The sequence below is a fragment of the Lycium barbarum genome, chromosome 2 (assembly GCF_019175385.1).
Source record: "Lycium barbarum isolate Lr01 chromosome 2, ASM1917538v2, whole genome shotgun sequence".
NCBI classification, from domain to species: domain Eukaryota; kingdom Viridiplantae; phylum Streptophyta; class Magnoliopsida; order Solanales; family Solanaceae; genus Lycium; species Lycium barbarum.
The window spans coordinates 140,977,131-140,999,161 of record NC_083338.1 but is presented as its reverse complement, the minus strand read 5'-3'; the positions used below and the strand labels follow the sequence as shown (position 1 = coordinate 140,999,161).

At 37.7% G+C, this 22,031-nt stretch overlaps 1 protein-coding gene across 2 annotated transcripts in view; it reads left to right on the top strand.

The window, feature by feature from the left end:
• Positions 1 to 3,768: 3,768 nt before the first annotated feature.
• LOC132627648 (protein SABRE) overlaps positions 3,769 to 22,031 on the top strand; it is a 39,783-nt gene continuing 21,520 nt past the window's right edge. The window contains exons 1-7 of one of the 2 annotated variants that reach the window (XM_060343108.1): positions 3,769 to 4,157; positions 13,447 to 13,558; positions 14,307 to 14,567; positions 16,215 to 16,474; positions 18,445 to 18,649; positions 21,247 to 21,417; positions 21,533 to 21,610. In XM_060343108.1, the coding sequence (XP_060199091.1) occupies positions 4,087 to 4,157; positions 13,447 to 13,558; positions 14,307 to 14,567; positions 16,215 to 16,474; positions 18,445 to 18,649; positions 21,247 to 21,417; positions 21,533 to 21,610 (1,158 nt within the window). In that variant the 5' untranslated portion in view covers positions 3,769 to 4,086. Of the gene's footprint in view, positions 4,158 to 13,446; positions 13,559 to 14,306; positions 14,568 to 16,214; positions 16,475 to 18,444; positions 18,650 to 21,246; positions 21,418 to 21,532; positions 21,611 to 22,031 lie in introns of those variants that run through there. The other variant, XM_060343109.1, reaches the window with a different exon arrangement.

Sequence of the window (22,031 nt, the reverse complement as noted above, 5' to 3'; positions counted from 1 at the left end):
AATAATTGTCACTTACTCATTGATACGCTCAAATTACACCTATTAATGGCGTAAAGCGGACGTTGTCAAATATAGTAACCCAAACAAGGTTGGGGTCGAATCCCACAGGGAATATGGAGAGAAAAAAGTACTAATTATTTATGTAATTAATCTCTAGAAACTTTAATTTTATTCTGAATAGTATAGAGGAGAGATTTGGTTTGTATTCACTATTTTGAAGTATTTGGAATTTGTTTGGATTGGGAGAACCAAAGTTGTGTCCCCGCGGTGATTAGATGTTATGCTATGGGTATCAATATGATATATTTCTAATGGGTCGGGGTTTTGTATGCACTTAATCTCTAATGCACTTTCTAATATTTTCCAATAGTTAGAAAGTATTTTTTTTTCATGATTTTCCCAAATGTAGAAAAGTTGTAAGTAAGATCGATTAAATCTGTCAAGTAGAACTCATCTTATCCCTAAGTGAGTTCATTAAACGAGGGTTAGCGCCCGAGTCTTTGTTATATTATTTCAAATCACACCTTAGTTCATCTTTCCAAATAAACTAGGGTTTGTGCATAAGCAAGTGTTTGCAACCACTAACTAACAATGAATGTGAGAAATAATAAAACACATCACAACCCATTATATATATATACAATGTTAGACACCCATTACATAACACCCATCATTTGGGTCTACAACTTTGATTAAAAAAACTACTCACACATGATGGTCTCAAAAGTAGTAAGCAATATATGAGACATAAAGCTTACAAAGTGTGATAAAGATGATGGAAAATGGAATCTTATTGTCTTCACTAAGCTCCAAAAGTGGAGTAATCAATGCTCACCCACCAATGGAACTTTGTTCACGTGCATAAAAATGAAAACTGGCCCCTAAAAATAACCTAAAATGTTCTTTAAATAGGCTCTAAAAACGCACAGCAGCGACTGACAAAATTGTCCCTGATAGCAAGATCGACAGACCGTCGATCGTTCGACGATCCATCGATTCCTCCGTCCTTTGTATCTTCAGCGATGTGATCCATTCGACGGTGCCGTCGACCAGTTCGACGCTCCGTCGAGTATTCCGTCTTTCTCTCTTCTTGTTGACAGATCTTGATTGACGACACAAACGACGAAGCGTCGATCAGTTCGAATATGTGATCATTATCAGCACACCATTTAATGCCAAATAACATTAATTCTACTTTTGCCATGTTATTTGTTCCTGGTCCTGTGGGTATGGAGTAGGCAAAAATAACTTTTCCTTAAATATTTCTAATAATTTCTCCATCTCCACATATACCAAGAAGACAAGTTCCATCACTGTTAGTCTTAACTGTTTGGGGAGTTGGTTCGATCCATTTGCCAATTCTTGAGGTTATGTGTTCAATAACTGCTTCACAAGCTCTGCAAATTGGAGCTCTAGTCTTTTCCTAGATTAGCTCTTCCAAATTTGCTTTGTAGAATCTGTAAAATAATACAAAAAATATAAGTTTTGGTTCTATAAAATGATATTCTCAAGTTTTCAAACTTATTCCTACATCTCGACTTCCATATCTCCCAGACTATGATAAGAGGGAGTATTTTGGTCATAAATATGGCAATGCTGTTTTGAGCTTTGTAGTTCCACCAACTGAACATCATTATCTTGAAGTTCTTGGCGGTGTGATCTATTCCTAGAAGCCCTGCAAAAAACCTCCAAATCCTTCTAGCATGATCTCCCTGGCAGAATCAATGATTTGTGTCTTCAATGACATTAGTCAAACTGCTATTATTACAACAGTGACAAATGGGATCAACTTCAAATCCAAATCTGAAAACTTTTTCTTCGGTAGAGAGCTTATCTCCAGTGGCCCGCCAATTGAGAAAAGATATCTTCAATGAAACATCTTTATGCCAAATGTTGTTGATGATACTATTAGTGCTCCTTCTCTATCTAAAAGTGTCTCAAGAGGAACTAACTGTGAATTGTCCAGTAGTGTTAGGGATACAAATGGCCTCATCCCTCTTGTTATTATCCAATTTGATACTGAGTTCTTTGATCCTCTTCTTAGTGTCCTCCTCTGGTTGAGTTTGAAGTTTTTTCTAGTCCCAAATTCCATAAATGTAGACCTCTTTAATCTTGATTTATTGTTGTAAGGTTATTTCAAGTTGTATCAGATATAAGGGGCCAAATTTGATTTGTTGTCATACAAAAAATCCACATACCTTAACTAATATTTCACCTTTTACGTTGTTATCCACATATTCTTTTATTGAGCAAAAAGTTTTTTTAGTTTTGAGACTGCCCAGTACTCCATCGAGCCATAAAATGATGAATGTAGTTAAAGAACTTGGCTTCCATTACCTTTTTCCATATGTAATTGGTAGTTCTTATGACCCACCATTGTTTAGTTTGAAAGGCATGGCAAGTATCTGAGAGACTTCTGAAATTAGACCACATTCAGTGTAAGGATACCATAGGTTATTCCAAATTCAATTAAATATGGGATAGTTTTTTTTTCCGTATTTTATCATGAGACTGACATTTGTAATCCACAAACTAAATGACCCTCAATGGCCTATTTGGTTGTCTTGTAAGAAAAAATCATGGTATCGAATTTACAAATTGTTCATAGAAAAAACTACGGAGGGTAAGGGTAAGTGCTCAAACTGCATGTACTATGGGAGAGATGGGGGGAGTCGATGTTGTTTCTATTAAAAAAATGGGTATTAGAAACAGGACTAGCTACACTACTACTAATTCTTACAAGTCAAAGATAGAAGCTCGCGGAGTGTCTATCGCCATAACTGCTGCTAAAAAAGGCGGTGTAACGTCAAAAATCAAAACATGCAAGTGATCTGTCGCCAAAGTCTTTCCAAATGTTGCTTAGGTATTTGCAACCGTGTTTTTCCCCCCTGAGCGTGTAAGCTAGTAGCCGCTCATATATCTATCTGCTCGAGCAGGTAAAATAAGAAGGTGACAAAATTTAGCATAATTTTAAATATTGTGTTGTTTTGATTTTCCCTCGCAAAATAAACATGAATAAGTTGTATGGAAATTAAATATTATTTTATACGAGATAAAAATAAAATAAAATGATACCGCTATTAGCACTACACTCATTAAAACAAATAAATGATAAAACACCCTCATGCATGTTTCCAAATACTTTTGTTTTACAATGATCAACACTTATATTAAAGAGTATATATAAACAATCACAACTTACATTTCTTTTTAATAGTACATTTCTTTCAACCTCATAATATTTAAAATTAATTTCTTCAATACAACAAACTTAATATTTAATAAGAAATAATCTCTCACCATAATTCCTGTAAATTCTTATCTAACCTTTTTGGAAATGCCTTTTCTTGAACCAAAGGAATAGTGGAAACAACCTCCCTATCTTATGAGATGGGGGTAAGGTATGATTACACTCTACTCTTCCCAAACCCCATTTTGTGAGAATATACTCCGTATGTTGTTGTTGTATAATCCATGCCTTACTGATCTACAAAACTTAATTTGAACAAAAAACAACCCCTAAGGTTTAGTCAATTATTGAATTAATTAAGGAGCTCAAATCCCAAAACGGACAAGTTAGTCAATTAACATACTCCTATAACAAAGACATTTGATGCACGTCCATCAAAGAAACCAATTAAATAAAAAAAAAAGAAAAAAAGAAAATCAGAATAGTTCCCCGTACATCCAACCGCACCAGATCCTCTCCAACTCAATAGTCTCCTCCATTTCTCAAAGTAAAACAACACTTTCTCCCCAATTTCTTCTTTAAAATCCTTACACCATAAATATCTTATTATTCCTAGATCCAACTCTTTTTATTTTATTTTTTCTCTATAAATATATAATAGTAACTTATTTTATTAATCACTTCGTTTCCACTTCCCCCATTCCCTTTTCTAAATCTTCTCTTCCAAAATTGACCCATTTGATCTTCGTTTGCACACCATATACAACATGTAAAACTCAAATTCCCTAATTTTCTCTTCAGTTTAATTCAGTTATTATTTATTCACTCAAAAATGAAGGCAATGATCTAACAGTGTTTAAGAGGCGATATTTGTTAAGAGGATCGGACGGTCCACAATGGATGCTTCACCGGCGAAGTTTCTATTTGGATTCCTATTTGCTTCAATAATACTATGGACTATTTTCGTGTAAGTCAAATTTAAGTCAAACTACTACTCATTTATCAATTTGACTTTATTGATTGATCTGATATGTGTGCTCGTATGTTGTTTGTTGAATTGTATAACAGAAATTAGTTGGCATAATTTGTCTTAATAGCACTATATATGTCCCCGATTGAACTACTCCCTCGAGATTCAAACAACATGTACTTCAACCAACATTTTAAGATGTATTTTTTTCACCAGATTGATATGAGAAAAGTTTCAACTTGTAGTACTTTTCTATGTAGTTTTTCAAATATATAAATTTTAATCTTAGAAGATTGACTTGATCTAATCCAATTTAGCTTCAAAAGTTCTAAGTCAATTTGACACTCGAAAACCGAAAAGTGTAACATAATTTGGGACGGAGGGAGTAGCATTTTGTGGTTTTAATAGATTAGTATCAGTACCTACCTCACAAGGTAGGGGTAAGGTCTGCGTACAATCTACCCTTCCCAGACCCCACATATGGGACTACACTGGGTATGTTGTTGATGTTGTTACAGATTAGTATTAGCAATTTCCCCTTTTTTTTTTTTTTTGGTAGGAGGGGTTTGGCGGTGGGATTTGAACCAAGTAGAAGAACATCTCTGTCACTCTCTGCATAAGGAAAAATAAAGAATATTTCATGTGAAAGCATGATAATTGTAGTTGGACAATTATCTCTTTGCTTCTCTAGCTTAACTCTATTTTCTTTGTATTTGTCCGGTAAGATATCTTCTGTAGGGAACTTATTGATATGCTATGTGCCATGTTGCAAAAGTATAGCTTTAATTTTGCATAGCTTCAGCAATAAGTGGATAAGCACGGCTGGGGATAGCTCCACCGAATGTCTTCTGAATTGGTCTCGCAAAACTAAGGTTTAAGGCCTAGGATGACAAGGTGCACTTGCTGCGCTGCAGCATCTTAATCATGATGCATTCCGTGTTATGTTGTCTGAATAATCCTTTAAAGCATCATTACTAGATAAGTTATTTATGTGAACGAATTTGAGCATCTAGAGCACGTTTGGATTGGCTGAATAAAAACAGCTTTTGAGCGTCAAGTATTGAAAAGCACTTTTAAGCGTTGGAGCTGGTTTTTTGAACAAGCAGTTACGTGTTTGGATAAAGGTGCTGAAGGTGAAAAGAAGCAGTGATGTGTTTGGCAAAAAAGTGCTTATAAACACATTGTGCTATAAAATTACTGAAATGTCCTTAAATTTGCTAACATTGAATATGTTGTTTTTGGAGAATTTTCTAGAAATTGTAGAAAAAATTATCTTTGTTTAGATAATTGTTTTTTAGTTACTATATTTAGTGCTAAATATTAGTTTGAATTTTCAAAATATTTGGTGTTTGTTTTTTCGTGGGACAAACAGGTTTGTTGCTTATTTAATAAACGAAGATGAGACTCTAAAAATAAAAAGATAGATTACAAAGAAAAATAAAAAGAAAACTATTGTGAACATAAATAAAGGAGGACTGAAGTTAAAAATAAAAGTATTAAATTCTGTAGCTAACAATCTTGAATCCTTGAGGGCTGTAGGAAGGCAACAAGTGATATGTACCGATCATCCGAAATGGAGAGAAGGAAGGAAGATAGCAATGGAGAAGAAACGCCGAAAATGGAGGCATCAATTGAGGACCTACAAGAAATAAGAAATGAAAATAATAGGCTAAGCTTTTGTTTTTGGGTATTGTTGGAATTAGAATTAGAAAAACTTATAAAGGATAAAATGGTAAAATTATTGGTCAACCCAAAATAACTTTTAAGCCAAAAAACCATGAGTTGGGTTGCCCAACTTATGATTTGACTTGTTTTAAGCACATTTTAGTAACTTATTTAAACACTTTTCAAAATTGCCAAACACTGCAAAAATCTAAAAAGAGCTTAAAAGATGGTTTGACCAGCTTAAAATCTAGATACCGTCATAATGCAAAACCTTAAGGCCATAGGTGCAGTAGCTTTAGGACAATTTGAACTTCTTTGGAGATCCTATACAATTGTTGGGGGAGAAATGTAGCATTCTTTGACACCCTCCGCACATGTGACCTTGGTCTAGGGTTTACACGTTGATTTGATTTTTTTTTTTTGTTTTTCTGAAGTCGATAGAATGCTCAACGAAATTTTGGGCGTTGAGAAGAGGGAGACAAAGTAGGCCCAACAAGCTAATGAGTGGGTCTAGAGCAATGTTAGTGGCTCGATTGGGCTGAATTTAGAGCTACAGAGAAGCCCAGAGCAACTCCATGCGCTTAGTTGAGAGGGAAACCTAGAGTAGTAGAATAGGAAGAGAAAACAATTATGCAAATAGCTGGAACTTCACTTTTAGACGCAATATAAATGACTGGGAGTTTGATAGTGTGTCTTAATTTCTACACCTTACTGGTTGTATCATAATTCTAATATAAGAAAACTAACAACAAATATGAGTGTTTGAATCCTCATTGGAGAAGCACAAGATAAAAGATTTGCAACTTCAGTCGAGTTCCAAAGTGATCATGAATCAAAGAAATTTGTTGTTTCAAGGTCTGAAATTCGGTGGATAGTCGGTCTAATCCTCCACCCTTGAAGTACAAAACTTGGTTCACACAAAATTCAAACTCGTGACACACGTCTACATCCTACGCGTAATAGCTCAACTGAAGAACCAAAATTCTGGGGGCACCGAATGCTGTAATATGGAACCAACATCATCAAATCCAAATGACGTTGTTGCCTTGTTGGAGTAAAGGGAGTTCAACAATAAATATACGAGTTGGAATTATCCTTAAGAAATAGACGAGATAAACTAATCAGATACATTTTATCCCAAGAGACTGTAGAAAAGCCGTTAGAAAACGGCTGAAAAATACTGTTGTTCGGAAAAATGGTATAAAGAAAATAGCCCTTGATCGCCCAAGAAATGCAGCAACAATATTTTTTTTTCTTCTGGACTTCATTAGTGGCTGAACAACATTTATTTTTTTCACCAATTCTCTGTTATCTTGTGAGGAAAAAGAAACACAAGAACACCACAAACTTGGTTCATTTTATAGGCGCATTGTACAAAGTGCATGTCCGTACATTTTCAGTATGGGGCACTTAAACTAAGGGGTCATTTGGTTTAGGTTTTCAACAAAGCGATGTTAGGGAAGTGGTTAGGGAGGTTTGGAGTGAAGGTGAATACGCTTTGGACGGGTGTGGTAGCGGGAAGTATGACATTACGGAAGGTGGATGGAGGAATAAAAACATCACAACACCGTTTGGTTGTGGGTTATGGAGGAACATTATGAAGGGGTGGGAAGATTTTAGTAGACATACTTCTTACAGGGTTGAACTCCGCCTGTGTGAGCTCGCTCACATTGCCGGTCCCAAGCCCGGATAAAGGAGGAGGGTTGCCGAGGGTCAATCGGAAACAGCCTCCCTACCCAGGTAGGGGTAAGGCTGCGTACATCTTACCCTCCCCAGACCCCACTATTGTGGGATTACACTGGGTAGTGACCATGACCACTTCTTACAGGGTTGGGGGTGGTAGTAGGGTGAGTTTCTGGGCGCATAAGTGGTGTGGGTAGAATGAGCTGAGGGAAGTTTTTCCTATCATTTATAGAATGTCATATTTCATGTCGATTATGCAGGCTCCAGGTAAGGGGACAGAAAAGTTGGAGTGACTTCAACGAAATTTTCTATGGGGTACAACGGAAGGAATTAAAAGGTTTCACTTAGTGAATTGGAGAGTTCACATCTCAGAAGGAGTGAGGAGGACTCGACGTGAAAGATCTTTGTTTTTCAACAAAGCCTTGTTACGGAAGTGGTTATGGAGGTCTCGGGTGGAGGTGAATGCGCCTTGGCGAGGTGTGGTAGTGGAAAAGTATGGCATAACGGAAGGTGGATGGAGGGTTAAAAACATCACAACACTGTTTGGTTGTGGATTATGGAGGAACAGTATCAAGGGGGAAGATTTTAGTAGACATACTTCCTTCAGGGTTAGGGATGGTAGCAGGGTGAGTTTCTGACGCATAAGTGGTGTGGGGAGAATGAGCTAAGGAAGTTTTTCCTAACATTTATAGAGTGTCTTGCCAAAAGGAGATGACAGTCCAATGCATCTTTATAGGTCTCATGAGGGGTGGTACATTGGGATTTGAGGTTCAGGAGGAATCTACAGGATTGGGAGTTGGAAAAATTTCATAATTTGGTTGAGTTACTGTATGGGCAGGATATACTGATAGATAGATCAGATGTTTGGACATGGCGGGAGAGTAGAATTGGATGGGGAGAATGAGCTAAGGAAGTTTTTCCTAACATTTATAGAGTGTCTTGCTAAAAGGAGATGACAGTCCAATGCATCTTTATAGGTCTCATGAGGGGTGGTACATTGGGATTTGAGGTTCAGGAGGAATCTACAGGATTGGGAGTTGGAAAAATTTCATAATTTGGTTGAGTTACTGTATGGGCAGGATATACTGATAGATAAATCAGATGTTTGGACATGGCGGGAGAGTACAACAACAACAACAACCCAGTGAAATCCCACAACGTGAGGTCTGGGGAGGGTAGAGTGTACGCAGACCTTACTCCTACCAAGGTAGGATGGCTGTTTCCGAGAGACCCTCGACTCAATAAAAACATAAAAAGAGGTCAGATACGGCTAAGAGATTCAAAGCAATATGGAAATGAAGTAACGCAAGCGACACAGATAACATAGAATAATCAAAGCACAGGAAATAACAGATAATAGCATAATAGCATAAATTAGAGCACAAGAAATTATACTACGATAATGCGACTATTAATAAGGCAGGGTAATGAGACTATCTACTAGCCTTCTACCCTAATATGGGTCCTCCAAACCCTCCTATCTAAGGTCATGTCCTCGGTAAGCTGTAACTGCGCCATGTCGTGTCTAATTACCTCTCCCCAATACTTCTTTGGCCTACCCCTACCTCGTCTGAAACCATCCATGGCCAACCTCTCACACCTCCGCACTGGGGCATCCGTGTCTCTCCTCTTCACATGCCCAAACCATCTCAATCTCGCTTCTCGCATCTTGTCTTCCACCGAGGCCACTCCCACCTTGTCCCGAATATCCTCATTCCTAATCCTGTCACTCCTGGTGTGGCCACACATCCATCTCAACATTCTCATCTCAGCAACTTTCATCTTTTGAACGTGAGAAACCTTAACTGGCCAACACTCCGCCCCATACAACATAGTCGGTCTAACCACCACTTTGTAGAACTTTCCCTTAAGTTGTGGTGGCACCTTCTTGTCACATAGCACTCCGGAAGCAAGCCTCCATTTCATCCACCCTGCCCCAATACGATGTGTGACATCATCGTCAATCTCCCCGCTGCCTTGCATAATAGACCCAAGATACTTGAAACTACTTTTCTTCTGGATGACTTGGGTACCAAGCCTCACTTCCAAGCCGGCCTCCTGAGGTGCTTCACTAAACTTACACTCTAAGTACTCTGTCTTGGTCCTACTCAGCTTAAACCCTTTAGACTCCAGAGTTTGTCTCCAATCCTCCAGCTTAGCGTTAACTCCGCTACGAGTCTCATCGATCAGGACTATGTCATCCGCGAAAAGCATACACCATGGCACCTCACCTTGAATTTGCCGCGTCAATCCATCCATCACCAAGGCAAATAAGAACGGACTAAGAGCTGATCCTTGATGCAACCCCATCCCAACTGGAAAGTGCTCTGAGTCTCCTCCTACTGTCCTTACCCTGGTTTTGGCTCCCTCATACATGTCCTTGATCACCCTAATGTACGCCACAGGTACACCTTTAGCCTCCAAGCATCTCCATAGGATTTCTCTTGGGACTTTGTCGTAAGCCTTTTCTAGGTCAATGAATACCATGTGTAAGTCCCTTTTCCTCTCCCTATACTGCTCCACCAGTCTCCTCACAAGATGGATGGCTTCTGTAGTTGAGCGTCCCGGCATGAATCCGAACTGATTCTCTGAAATAGACACGCCTTTCCTCACCCTCATCTCCACCACCCTTTCCCACACTTTCATAGTATGGCTTAGTAGCTTGATACCTCTATAGTTGTTGCAACTCTGGATATCTCCCTTGTTCTTGTATAGAGGGACCATTACACTCGACCTCCATTCTTCAGGCATCATTGCCGTCTTAAAGATGACATTAAACAACCTAGTCAGCCACTCCAAACCTGTCGGGCCCGCACTCTTCCAAAATTCCCCAGGAATCTTGTCAGGTCCGGTCGCTCTTCCCCTGCGCATCCTACGAACAGCACCCTTAACCTCCTCAACCTTAATACTCCTGCAATACCCAAAATCTTGACGCCTTCCAGTATGTTCTAGATCTCCCAACACAATGTCTCTGTCCCCTTCTTCATTTAAGAGTTTGGAGAAGTATGACTGCCATCTCCGTCTAATGAGAGTCTCCTCTACCAATACTTTGCCATGCTCGTCCTTGATGCACTTCACTTGAACCACATCACGTGCCTTTCTCTCCCTCGCCTTGGCTAGCTTGAACAATTTTTGATCCCCTCCTTTCTCTTCTAGTTCAGCATAAAGGCGTTCAAAAGCTGCCGTTTTTGCCGTCGAAACCGCCAACTTCGCCTCCTTCCTCGCCATCTTATAAAGTTCCCTATTCGTCCACTGCTCCACCTCATCCTTGCTTTCTATCAACTTCGCATACGCCACCTTCTTTGCTTCCACCTTCCCTTGAACTTCTCCATTCCACCACCAGTCCCCTCGATGCTGGCCACGACTACCTGTCGAGACCCCCAACACTTCCCTTGCTACCGCCCTAATGCAACTAGCCGTCCTATCCCACATACTTGTCGCATCCCCACTGCTATCCCAGGCGCCCATAACCTTCAATTTCTCTCCCATCTCCACGGCACTAGTCGTGGTCAAACTCCCCCATCTGATCCTAGGTCGGTCATCCACGACCCTCTTCTTCCTCGGCATCTTGATCCCTAGATCCATCACCAAGAGCTTATGTCGGGTTGTAAGATAGTCGCTCGGAATGACCTTACAGTCTTTGCACAGACCTTTATCGTCCTTCCTAAGGAGTAAAAAGTCAATTTGGGTCTTAGCCACTGAACTACGGAAGGTTACCAAGTGCTCCTCCTTCTTTGGGAAACTCGAATTGGCTATCACCAACCCGAAAGCTCTTGCAAAATCCAAAAGTGAGACTCCTCCTCCATTCCTGTCCCCGAAGCCAAAGCCTCCATGCACATCATCATAACCTCCCGAAATAGGCCCGATGTGCCCATTGAAATCACCTCCCACGAATAACTTCTCAGTAGGCGGTATGCCTCCCACTAATTCGTCCAAATCCTCCCAAAAGCGCCTCTTCTCCTCCTCGCCTAAGCCCGCTTGCGGCGCATAAGCACTAATAATGTTCAAAGTGAGTCCTTCAACGACCACTTTAATCGACATCATCCTATCAGTGGCTCTCCTAACCTCTACCACCTGGTCTCTTAAATCACTATCTACTAAAATGCCCACCCCATTTCTATACTTCGACCTACCAGAGAACCACAGCTTATACCCGTCTACCTCTTTAGCTTTAGGACCTACCCATTTAGTCTCTTGGACACAAGCTATATTAATCTTCCTCTTCTTAAGAATCTTAACTAGCTCTATGGACTTTCCCGTTAACGTCCCAATGTTCCAAGACCCTACTCTCAACCTAGAGACTCCTTTAACCCACTTACCCCTCCTAACCCTCGCCCCCGTCCCCTCCTAACATGGCGGGAGAGTAGAATTGGATTATTCTCTGTTAAGTCTTTTTACGAGAAGTTCAATTTAAAAAAAAAAAAAAGGTCTTTTTACGAGAAGTTATTAAGCAGAGATGTATGTGTTTTCCCTCATTGTGCTATTTGGGTACCCTGGGCTCCGAGGAAAGTATGTTTCTTTGTGTGGTTGGCTGCGAGGGGGGGTGATATTGGCAGTGGAAAATCTGAGAAAGAAGAAGATCACTTATGTTAGTTGGTGTTTCATGTGCAAAAGTTCGGTTGAAGATGTAGATCATCTCCTACGACATTGTCAAGTGGCTAACCGGTTGTGGAGGATGATTCTTAATTGGTTTGGGGTGATGGGTGATGCCAGTACAGTGAAAGAGGCATTGCATAGCTAGGGTGTCAGGAGGGGGAATAAAAGTCCTAGGGCATGGAATGTTGCACCTTTAGCAATTATGTGGGTTATTTGGAGAGAGAGGAATAGGAGAGCATTTGAAAAGGTTGAACAAGATGTTGTTAAGTTGCAAAATAGTCTTTTATTTCTATTTTCCTTTTGGTGTTCCCATGAGACCCCAACTTGTATAGAAGATCGGGCATCTTCTTTAGAGAGTCTTATTTTGATGTAGGTTCTCTATTCTGGTATACGGCTTGTGTACGGGGTTGTTCCCCTAATTGTCAATAAATATTTTTACCTTATCAAAAAAAATAAACATAAAAATGAAATGAGCAAGTTATGTAGGGATAATGCATGAATTATAGTGCATAGATTGAAATGTAGGGATTGTAATGTAGGTAATATAATATATAGATTGTGTTTAGAATTATTCTATAGTGTATTTTAAAGTATGTTTTTTTTTTTAAACAAATTATTGGTTACTGCATGTAGGGTTATGTTTGTCATGTTGTAACTTTAATTCTTGTATTGCTAATTCCTGCATTCTTATTCCACACACTCTCTCCAGCATAAAGTTATACATAAATTCCTATATAAGTTATGCGGAAATTGTCTTTTAGGACAATAAAAGTAGTAACCAAAGAATGCATAACTAATTCAAAGTTTATGGGGACAACAAAAAAGAGTGACCAAACAATGTATAGCTAATACATAGTTTATACTGTATTATACTATCTTATGCTGCAAACCAAATGGGCCCAAGTATAACTTCATATACTTAGTTATTTACTTTTACCTAATGTATGTGATATGCTTTTTTCACTCCACCAGGATAATTGAGGAGAGAAGCATCTTTATTGTACTGATACCTGTTGTACTAACAACGAAGGTAGTAATAAATATCAAGGACTTCAAACTTACAAGTGAAGCTTATAAAAAGGGACCTAATAAATAATGGAACCTATAAGATTTTTGCAAAGGTGTTTTTTCAGCATAATATTGCATCTTTTGAAGTCTAGTTCTATAATTCTATTAAGCTTGCTAAGATAAAAAAAATTGTCTAGTTCTATATAATAGAGTTGGTACTTAAAGTTGAGAATTTACATATAATCTCAATTTCATGATGTTGAATGATTACTTTACTTTTTTTTTTCTTGTCAAATTTACTGAACTTTCACGGTCTGCCGCTTTCCTGTCTCAGGTTTGCTTCCAGCATGTTGGCTTGGATTCTAAGCCGAGTCATGGGAGCATCTGTTTCATTCCGTGTTGGAGGATGGAAATGTATGAGAGATGTGAGCGTGAAGTTCAACAAGGTCGTTCTTTCTTATTCACTTTGAGCTAAATTTAGATGTGGGTTTATCTGTTTTATGCTGTGTGGTTTGAGGGTTTTGTTCAATGGTCCATCATATTTACTTTTCTCTTTTCTTTTTATTGTATATTATCTTCTGGTCAACTGTGCCGAGGGTCTACTGGAAACAGCCTCTCTACCTCCCAAGGTAGGGGTAAGGTCTGCGTACTCTTTACCCTCCCCAGACCCCACGGGATTTCACTGGGTGTGTTGTCTGGGTGGCCATTTTCAGAGTTTAATGCCATTCTTCGAGTGATATCATCTCTTCTGGTTTCCTTAATGTGAACTGACCTGAAAAGGAGTCCCTGTTTCGAGAGATTCTGCAAAATAATGGCAGCAAGCTTTTTTCTTTTAGAAATTTTTTGTGGTCCGAGATTTCAAAGATTCGTTTTGGCATCTTGTCTTCGGGCTCCAGCATAGAAGTTTTCGTGCATGTGGATCATTCTATTTTTTTTCCTCTCTTCTTTTGCGTCTTTTCAAAAGAAAAGCTGCCACTGTAATTACATCAAGCACAGGAGTGCACAGTGACTTGGGAGGTCCCCATTTAGTGAATTCACTGAAGGGAGTGACTTAGCTGCTTTCAGTTTATCTTTGATTCAACTTTTGACTACTGACTTTTAAGGCGACAATTTTAGATGCAAGATTTTCTCTTTGTTCTGGTTCATTAATTATTTTAATCTTTGTTCTCATGTCACTATGAAAAAAATTTACAGGGTGCAGTTGAAATTGTATCCATTGGCGAAATTAGACTCAGTATTCGGCAATCCTTGGTCAAGCTGGGGGTTGGTTTTTTATCCAGGGATCCAAAACTACAGGTGTTAATATGTGATTTAGAAGTTGTAATGAGGGCTTCCAGTAAAATCTCAAAAAAGGCGAGTTCTCGTAAATCTCGCAAGTCAGGTAGAGGAAAGTGGATGGTTGTAGCTAATATGGCCAGATTTTTGTCGGTTTCAGTGACTGAGTTGGTTGTCAAGGTAACCATTGTTCTAATCAATAAACTTAGTCTTAGGAGTGCTCATGATTGGTTGAATTCCTCGCATCCACTTTACTCATGTACCCGGAAACACTTCTGTCAATCGTTTCAGCTCTTTAGTTTATTACATTTTGACTGTTTGGATGCTGAAGATTTTGCTTACTAGTGTAGCTTTAAATCATCTTTGATTCGTGGACATAATATTTCTTCGCATGCAAGTTCATATGATGAATCATGGAATTGCATTGCTTTTGCTTGTGGTTGGCAGCGGTCTAAGTTTATTTTAACTCATACATGTCAGAATTGCAGTGGAGGTTGATGTTATAAGATATCCGTCAAAGTATGCATTGACTTGTGGTAAAATATGCATATCCATGTTAACTGATAATGACTAAATATGCCAAACTAGTGATCTACTCTATACTAATGCTAATAATGTAATCTGCAACTTACAGACAAGATCTAAATAGCTGTAAGATTCAGATTCTCAGATATTAGTGTGTTCTTGTTTGTTATTTCTCTCTTTCTCTTAAATAATTTCATATGGATAAAAATGCAAGGAGACTCTTTTACACTTCCCTTATAGTGTTTTGACTTTTGGGCATTGAATATTAGGAAGAACCAACAACTGGATATTTGGGAGATACTTCTGACTGGCGGTGTTGGCAAAAATGGTCATCAATGCTTATTGTGTTGGGTGCATGTATATTATTAGACATTGACTGGATGAATGCTTTATCAAGTTAGGTGTCACGGACTTGATGGAGGAATTAATGTCCTGCAATTACTTGTTGTTTTTGTGTAGCATCTCACTGTAATGATGGGCTAAGAGCCTGTTTGGCCTAGCTGGTAAAAAATGCTTGTTTTGAGAAGTGCTTTTTTTTTAAAGTGCTTTCCAAAAAAATACTTTTGGTGAGAAGCAGTTTGTGTTTGGCTAATTCATTTGAAAAGTGCTTTTGACTGCTTTTAATAAGCAGATTGTGTTATTATTTTACAGAGAGAGATTATTTTAAATATCTATTATGAAAGATTTTAATTAAGTTTTTACTTTTATTTAATTAAAATTTTAAAGTACATATTAAAATTTTCAATAAATATAATACATATATAAATTAAAAAAAATAATAATTAAATATTGATATAATATCAACACGATGATTTAAATATACAAAAAATCTACAACCAAAATAAAATTCAAAATCATTCCACAAATTATAAAAGTCTATTACAAACGTGAAATCTAACTTTATACTACGTAAAATTTTAAAAAGAATTATTAATTAAAAATTAATGGATTAATGAGGGATATACTTGGTAATATCTATTTATGGTAGGGATATTTTTGTCTTGAAAAAAATAATTTTCTGCTTCTGCTTCTCCCCAACCGCAGAAAAACTGCCTCTACTTCTACTTAAAAACAATTTTACTAATTGGCCAAACACTTGAAATATCCCCAAAAAGTGCGTTTTCTCCAAAAAAAAAAGCGCTTTTCGCCTCAAACCCGCTAGGCCAAACAGGCTCTGAATGAAGTTGTTCTTTAGTGGACATTATGTTACAGTCCTATTGCTTTCTGGTGCATTTGTTTAACTTGTTTAGTTGTCTCTCATGGATTTCACATACATGCTGATTGTATGTATAAACTATGTAGACACCAAAAGCTACTGTTGAGGTCAAAGAGTTGACGCTTGATTTATCTAAAGATGGTGGATCCAAGCCAGAATTGTTTGTCAAGTTGCTACTTGCTCCTATTGTTGTTCACTTTGGTGAATCACGAGTCAGTTCTGATCAATCATCAAAGCATGCTGGATCTTTTCCCTCCAGCGATAGATTACTAGCCATGACAGAAAAGGTCTCTGCTCCTTTCAGCTGTGAAGAATTTTCGCTCATGTGTGAATTTGGCCATGATAGGTATACCCTCTTTCAACTGTTCATTTTTGTTTCAGCTTTTATGTAATTGGATCAACTGCTTCGGTAATTGACAATTCACGGGAGCTCTGTAGCTTTTTAAATTTGACTTCTGCTTAGTCTATATACGGTGTTTCTGTTGGTATGTATTTGCTGGTCGAATATGTCCCTTGATTCTAGCTTTTGAAATACATGTACATATTCCACGTCCAAACATTAACAGCATGAATCTCATTAGCATTTTGATGTTCTAAAACATCAGCGCTTTTACATTATGGAATGATCAGATGGAACATCTCTGCATCTACATGTTCTTTTCACCATAGCTTACCTTTAAAGACTACAATATTATATGCACATCTGAACATTCAGCACTAGGTTTGGTTATGCGCTATTACAGAATCTGTTCCTACTCATGTATCTGATTTTGTAATGGAAGTAGTATGAATTTTGTTTTCAGTATCTTGATCAAGATTCTGAAGTAAATATAGTACAAAAAGAAAGAAGAAGCTTATGTGCAAAGACCAGTAACGAGCTAATAAATATATGTCCTCAAATCATCAGCAGTTATTTAACGCAAATCTATATCAGCCTTTAGGAATGCTTAAACAACCACTCTATCCCATATGCTGCAACTAATAGCGTGGTTATGAACTTATAACAATGCTTGCATACTTATTGTTGTTGTTGTTGTTGTTGTTGATTATTCTTATTATTATTCTCTTTTCCACATGCACTAAGCTATAGCTAATAATGTATAAACAAGTAGAATCTCCTTTATTAAAGTTTTCATAGCCCCAAAAAATTTAAAGGGAAATTCCAATAGCATCCTTTATCTCAAAAAATTGCCTAAGAGGGGTAATGGGCAGGTGCCTTAATGCACGTAAGATGAGTCTTGACACTGACATACTGTGAATGAATGACAAAAACCTCTTAAAATCTTTTTCCACCTCATGTAAAACACATCATTTTTGGTCAATCGTAAGAAAGAATCTCGTAAAATTCCTTATTTGTAAAAGAGCAGCAGTTGGACTCACAATGTCCATTGGAGTACTGGGTTTCCAGCTTCCTGTCCATATTAAAATGGGATAGAAAGTGAAAGACCATCTGAAGCTTAAGAAGACAGAGTGAGTGAGGAAATAATTTCCTAAACCTTACCTTATCAAAAAAAAAAAAAAGTGAGTCAGGAAATAATTTCCCGTTTATCATGTCAAGGTTTAGTTTCTAGGAAATATTGAGAGAACCTTAGAAGTGTCTTGACTTTAGCAATCCTGAAAGTTCTTTGGGAAAACATTAAAGTTAGTGGCAAGCTTCATCGATGATCAGAAGGTCTTTATAAGAAGGAAGATGGACTCGATAGATTTATTTAGGAAAAGGATGCTCTAAACATCCCAATGTTTAGCAACTAACATTTAGTCTTGTCAATAAAGAAATTACTTGTAAGGAAGGAATGGCTTCAATTGGACATTGCACATGGATGTGACTTAGCCATCCATTGTGGTTCTTTTGGCTTAAGTCCTCCAGTATCAATGGAATGGGCATTTGTTTGTCTTTGCTGGACAAAGAGCAGGTTATGGTTATAACAACCATATTATTTCCTTTTAAGCTTTATAGGAAAAAAATCTTTAATCCATCGAAAATATAGCCTCCATTGTACAAACTATCACAAACAACCTCTCTACCCGACAAAGGTAGGGGTAAAGCTGCGTACATCGTACCTTCTCAGACCCCACTTGTGGGATTACACTGGGTATATTGTTGTTGCTTGTGCTATGTACAGTTAGTATGTGCCTGTTGCAGATCTTTTGTTCTAAACTAGAATTGTCGCTTGCTTAGTTCTCCCAATAATGGAAAAGAGAACTAGTTCTTTGCAATTGTGACATTCACATGAAAAAAGCAGATTTTGATATTTTATCTGATCTTGGCTGTGTGCATTGTTACTAGTCTGCTGTGTTGTATTCCTTTTTATTTAGGGAAGCAGGAGTGGTTGTTAGGAATGTGGATATTGCCACCGGTGACGTTTTCATTGATCTGAATGAGGAGCTGTTACTTAAAAGGAAAGGTGAAGATGCCTCTTCTTCTACAGATGTAGCTGTAAAGTCAGTCAATGAATCTGGTACTGCTGAAAAGCCAGCTAATTTGGCTCTTATGAAATATGCGTCAATGTTCCCTGAAAAGGTTAGTTATTTCTCTATCCCCACCCTCTGCAACAAGCTTGACAATATATTTTGTCGTTTATTGCTACCTTATCAAAATTTTTTTTTTTGGTCCTCTATTGCTTTGTGCTTGTCAAATTCACAGTTGACTTGTCTATTATTAAATGTTTATTTGTTATAGGATATAGGTTTATAATAATTGCATTTTAAGCTTTTCTCTAGAATGATCAAGGAGAAAGAAGCTGGAAGTACAAGGATATGAAAGGAAGGAGGATCTTAGATTATATAAAGGGTCTAACAATAAACAAAAAAGATTATAGAAATGGTCTCCCTTTTTCGGGAATAATTAATGAAATGCAGTGAAATAGTGCATAATGAAGGAGAGAGGAAATAGCCATTGTAGCTGGCTCTGTTATATAATGCATAGATGGTTTTTCCTTCTAATAAATTTAAGTTTACCAAACCAACATTGGTTCCATGTCTTTGAGTTATGTAATAGATTGTTCTTTATTAAATTCCTTGAGCTTATTGCTTGTTTCAGAGGAACTAGGATTTTTTTTGATCAAGTAAAAGTATTTTCATTCATAAACATGGCCAAAAAATAGCCATATACAAGGGATATACCAAAAGGTAAAGAACCTACAAAATATGATTCTCTACAAACTCTACCCTATCCTCTATACAACAAGGAACTTTCTCTTTACACCAAAAGAAAATAAGGGAGCGGAGATTCGTTCTCAACTGAGAAAAACTCAGACTCCATCAATGCAAGCGGAACCACGTCCCAAGCCCTTCGTCTTCTCCTCCTCCTCCCACTTTTCAACTGACCATCAACGCTTTCACAGTTCTTGGCATAGCCCAAGGAGTGCGGAACCACCTAAACATATCGCACCACAATCTTACCGGAAGAAGATGGTCCACGTCCTCCCCCACCTCCTTGCACATGTAACACCACCTGACACAGACAACCTTCCGTTTTCTAAGATTTTCTGCCATCAAAATCACCCTCTTGTGGCTAGCCAAGTGAAAAAACACACTTTCCTCGGCACACTTGGAACCCATATTGTATTACATGGAAATCACCCTCCTTCTAACCAAAGTTTCTCATAAAAATACTTCACACAGATCACTCGCTTATTTCCCAGGCCCCACCACCACACATCGGGATTATCCACCGGATTGACTTGCCTATGAAGCAAATCTATCAAACTTTGAAACTCGTTCACTTCCCAATCTTGAAAATTCCTTCTAAATCTTGAATCCCAAAAAGTCTCTCCACCTTCAGGGGAACTAGGAATACACTTCAACTTTTACAATTTTCCAAAAAGATAATGGCTAAACCATGTGTTCAAATACTGTTTAAAGTCGTGATATACTAGTATTCTCGATGCTTTGATTTGTTTTTGTAATCTGGATGTGAAGAAATTGACCTTGGGCCTAACTCAACCCCAAAAACTAGCTCAAGACCATATAAGAAGACAACAATCCATCTCTCCACCAATGTGGGACACATCACAACATTCGCATGACCATACCTGCCAATTGGAGCGTCGACGATATACAATTTCTTTTGATACGGTAAACAGTTTTATAAATAATAGGGAAACCCCGTATACAGTATACCAAAACCTTCACTGTACTGTTGGCATCACCCATTGTATTCCAAACCAATTTAGGACCTTCGACAACAGGCGGTGCCCGCCTATTGGCAATGCAACAAAAGATGATCTACATCTTTTCCTGAACATCTACCATGAAGCACCAATTAACATAGGCGATCCTCCACTTCCTTAGGTTCTTCGCTGTTAGTATCACTCCACTCGCTGCTAATGGTACGAATGCTCAAGGAATCCAAAATAGAGCTACCCTTTAGGTTATAATAATTCACTATTTTCCTTTTTTTGTTTTTGTTTTTGTTTTGGATCATTCCTTTCTACCTTAACTATAAGTTAAGATATTAAAAGATTTGGATTCAAATGCTATTCACTTATAAATATTTGTCCATCTAGTAATGTCTCCCTAGTTGGTGCGTGTTTGTGTATATAAACATGTATATAAGTATTAGTTACTGTACTGGAAGTAAGTAGTCACCTTTATGGCGAACAGAATAAACCAAGAAAAAAAAAGTTCATAAAGAAAGAATAAGCAAAAACACTGATAAACAGAAAACATGGATTTGTTAATTTAGTATCCAAGTGCCGAGAGTGGGAAACAAACAAGAGAAAAATAGTTTAGAGTATTGGGGCCGTCAACGCTAGGCAAACCAACTCCCTCTTTCTCGTTGATGAAACACAGGGTTGTTATGCTACTTCACGGGTTGATTAGCTGACCTGTTCAGCAGCCCAAGTTGACCCATTCAAAAGATCGGTCAGCTTGTGGTACAGGCCAAATTGACCCGGTAAGAAATATTATGACCCAACCTGTTAAATTCTGGGAGATTTACACATCTATGGATCAAATTTGACATCTCTATCTATATCTAATTTGTTTATCTTCTCCAGTTTTGTTTGCGCTTATTGCATAACTTAGTGATTGGAAGTTAGTTTTTTTTTTTTTCCACAAGAATGCTGGGAAGATATGTAGAGTCTGATCGACATAATTATTGTATTTGTTTGATAGCTTAGCTTTGTGCTACCCAAACTGGATATGAAGTTTGTGCACGGTGAAGTGGGCCTTATGGTTGAGAATAACATTATGGGCATCCAACTGAGAGGCACAAAATCCCGATCCTTTGAAGATATTGGAGAAAGTACGCGGGTTGATATTCAGATGGAGTTCAGTGAGATTCATGTATGTTTGTATTCATCAGTGGTTTCCAACTTTTTATGTTAAAATTTCTATTTTCTCCTAGCCTTAAAGTGGTGCTCGATTCTAAGAAATAAAAGTGGCTCTTTTTATACTGCAGCTACTGAAAGATGGTGGCATATCAGTTTTGGAGATATTAAAACTTGATGTTGTCTCTTCTGTATATATTCCACTTCAGGTATGTGATAATAATCTTTGGCAGCATCATTTTCCAATCTCTCTCTCTTACTTGTGCTCTTTTCTAGTAACTGCTGCACAGAACAAAATACAAAGTGGTACATTTGCTTCATTCACTGTTTTAGAAGGCAAATTTGGATAGACTCTAGTCATCTGAACCAATATTCTTGACTTTTAGATACTACAATTACCATGATTGGAGAATTAGACCCCTCCCCCAACTTAATAGATGATACCTACGGTTGGGTCGTGGTCGTTTGTATGTGCCTTTTCCTACAATAAGCATTATTTGACTTTCTCCATTTATATATTATGTCTTCCTGTGCTTTAACATATATTTTTTATTTAAATTAGATAAAAATAAAAAAACTTATTATAAATGTTTAAACTACTTCTCTTTTTAGTTAATATAATTGTGAGAC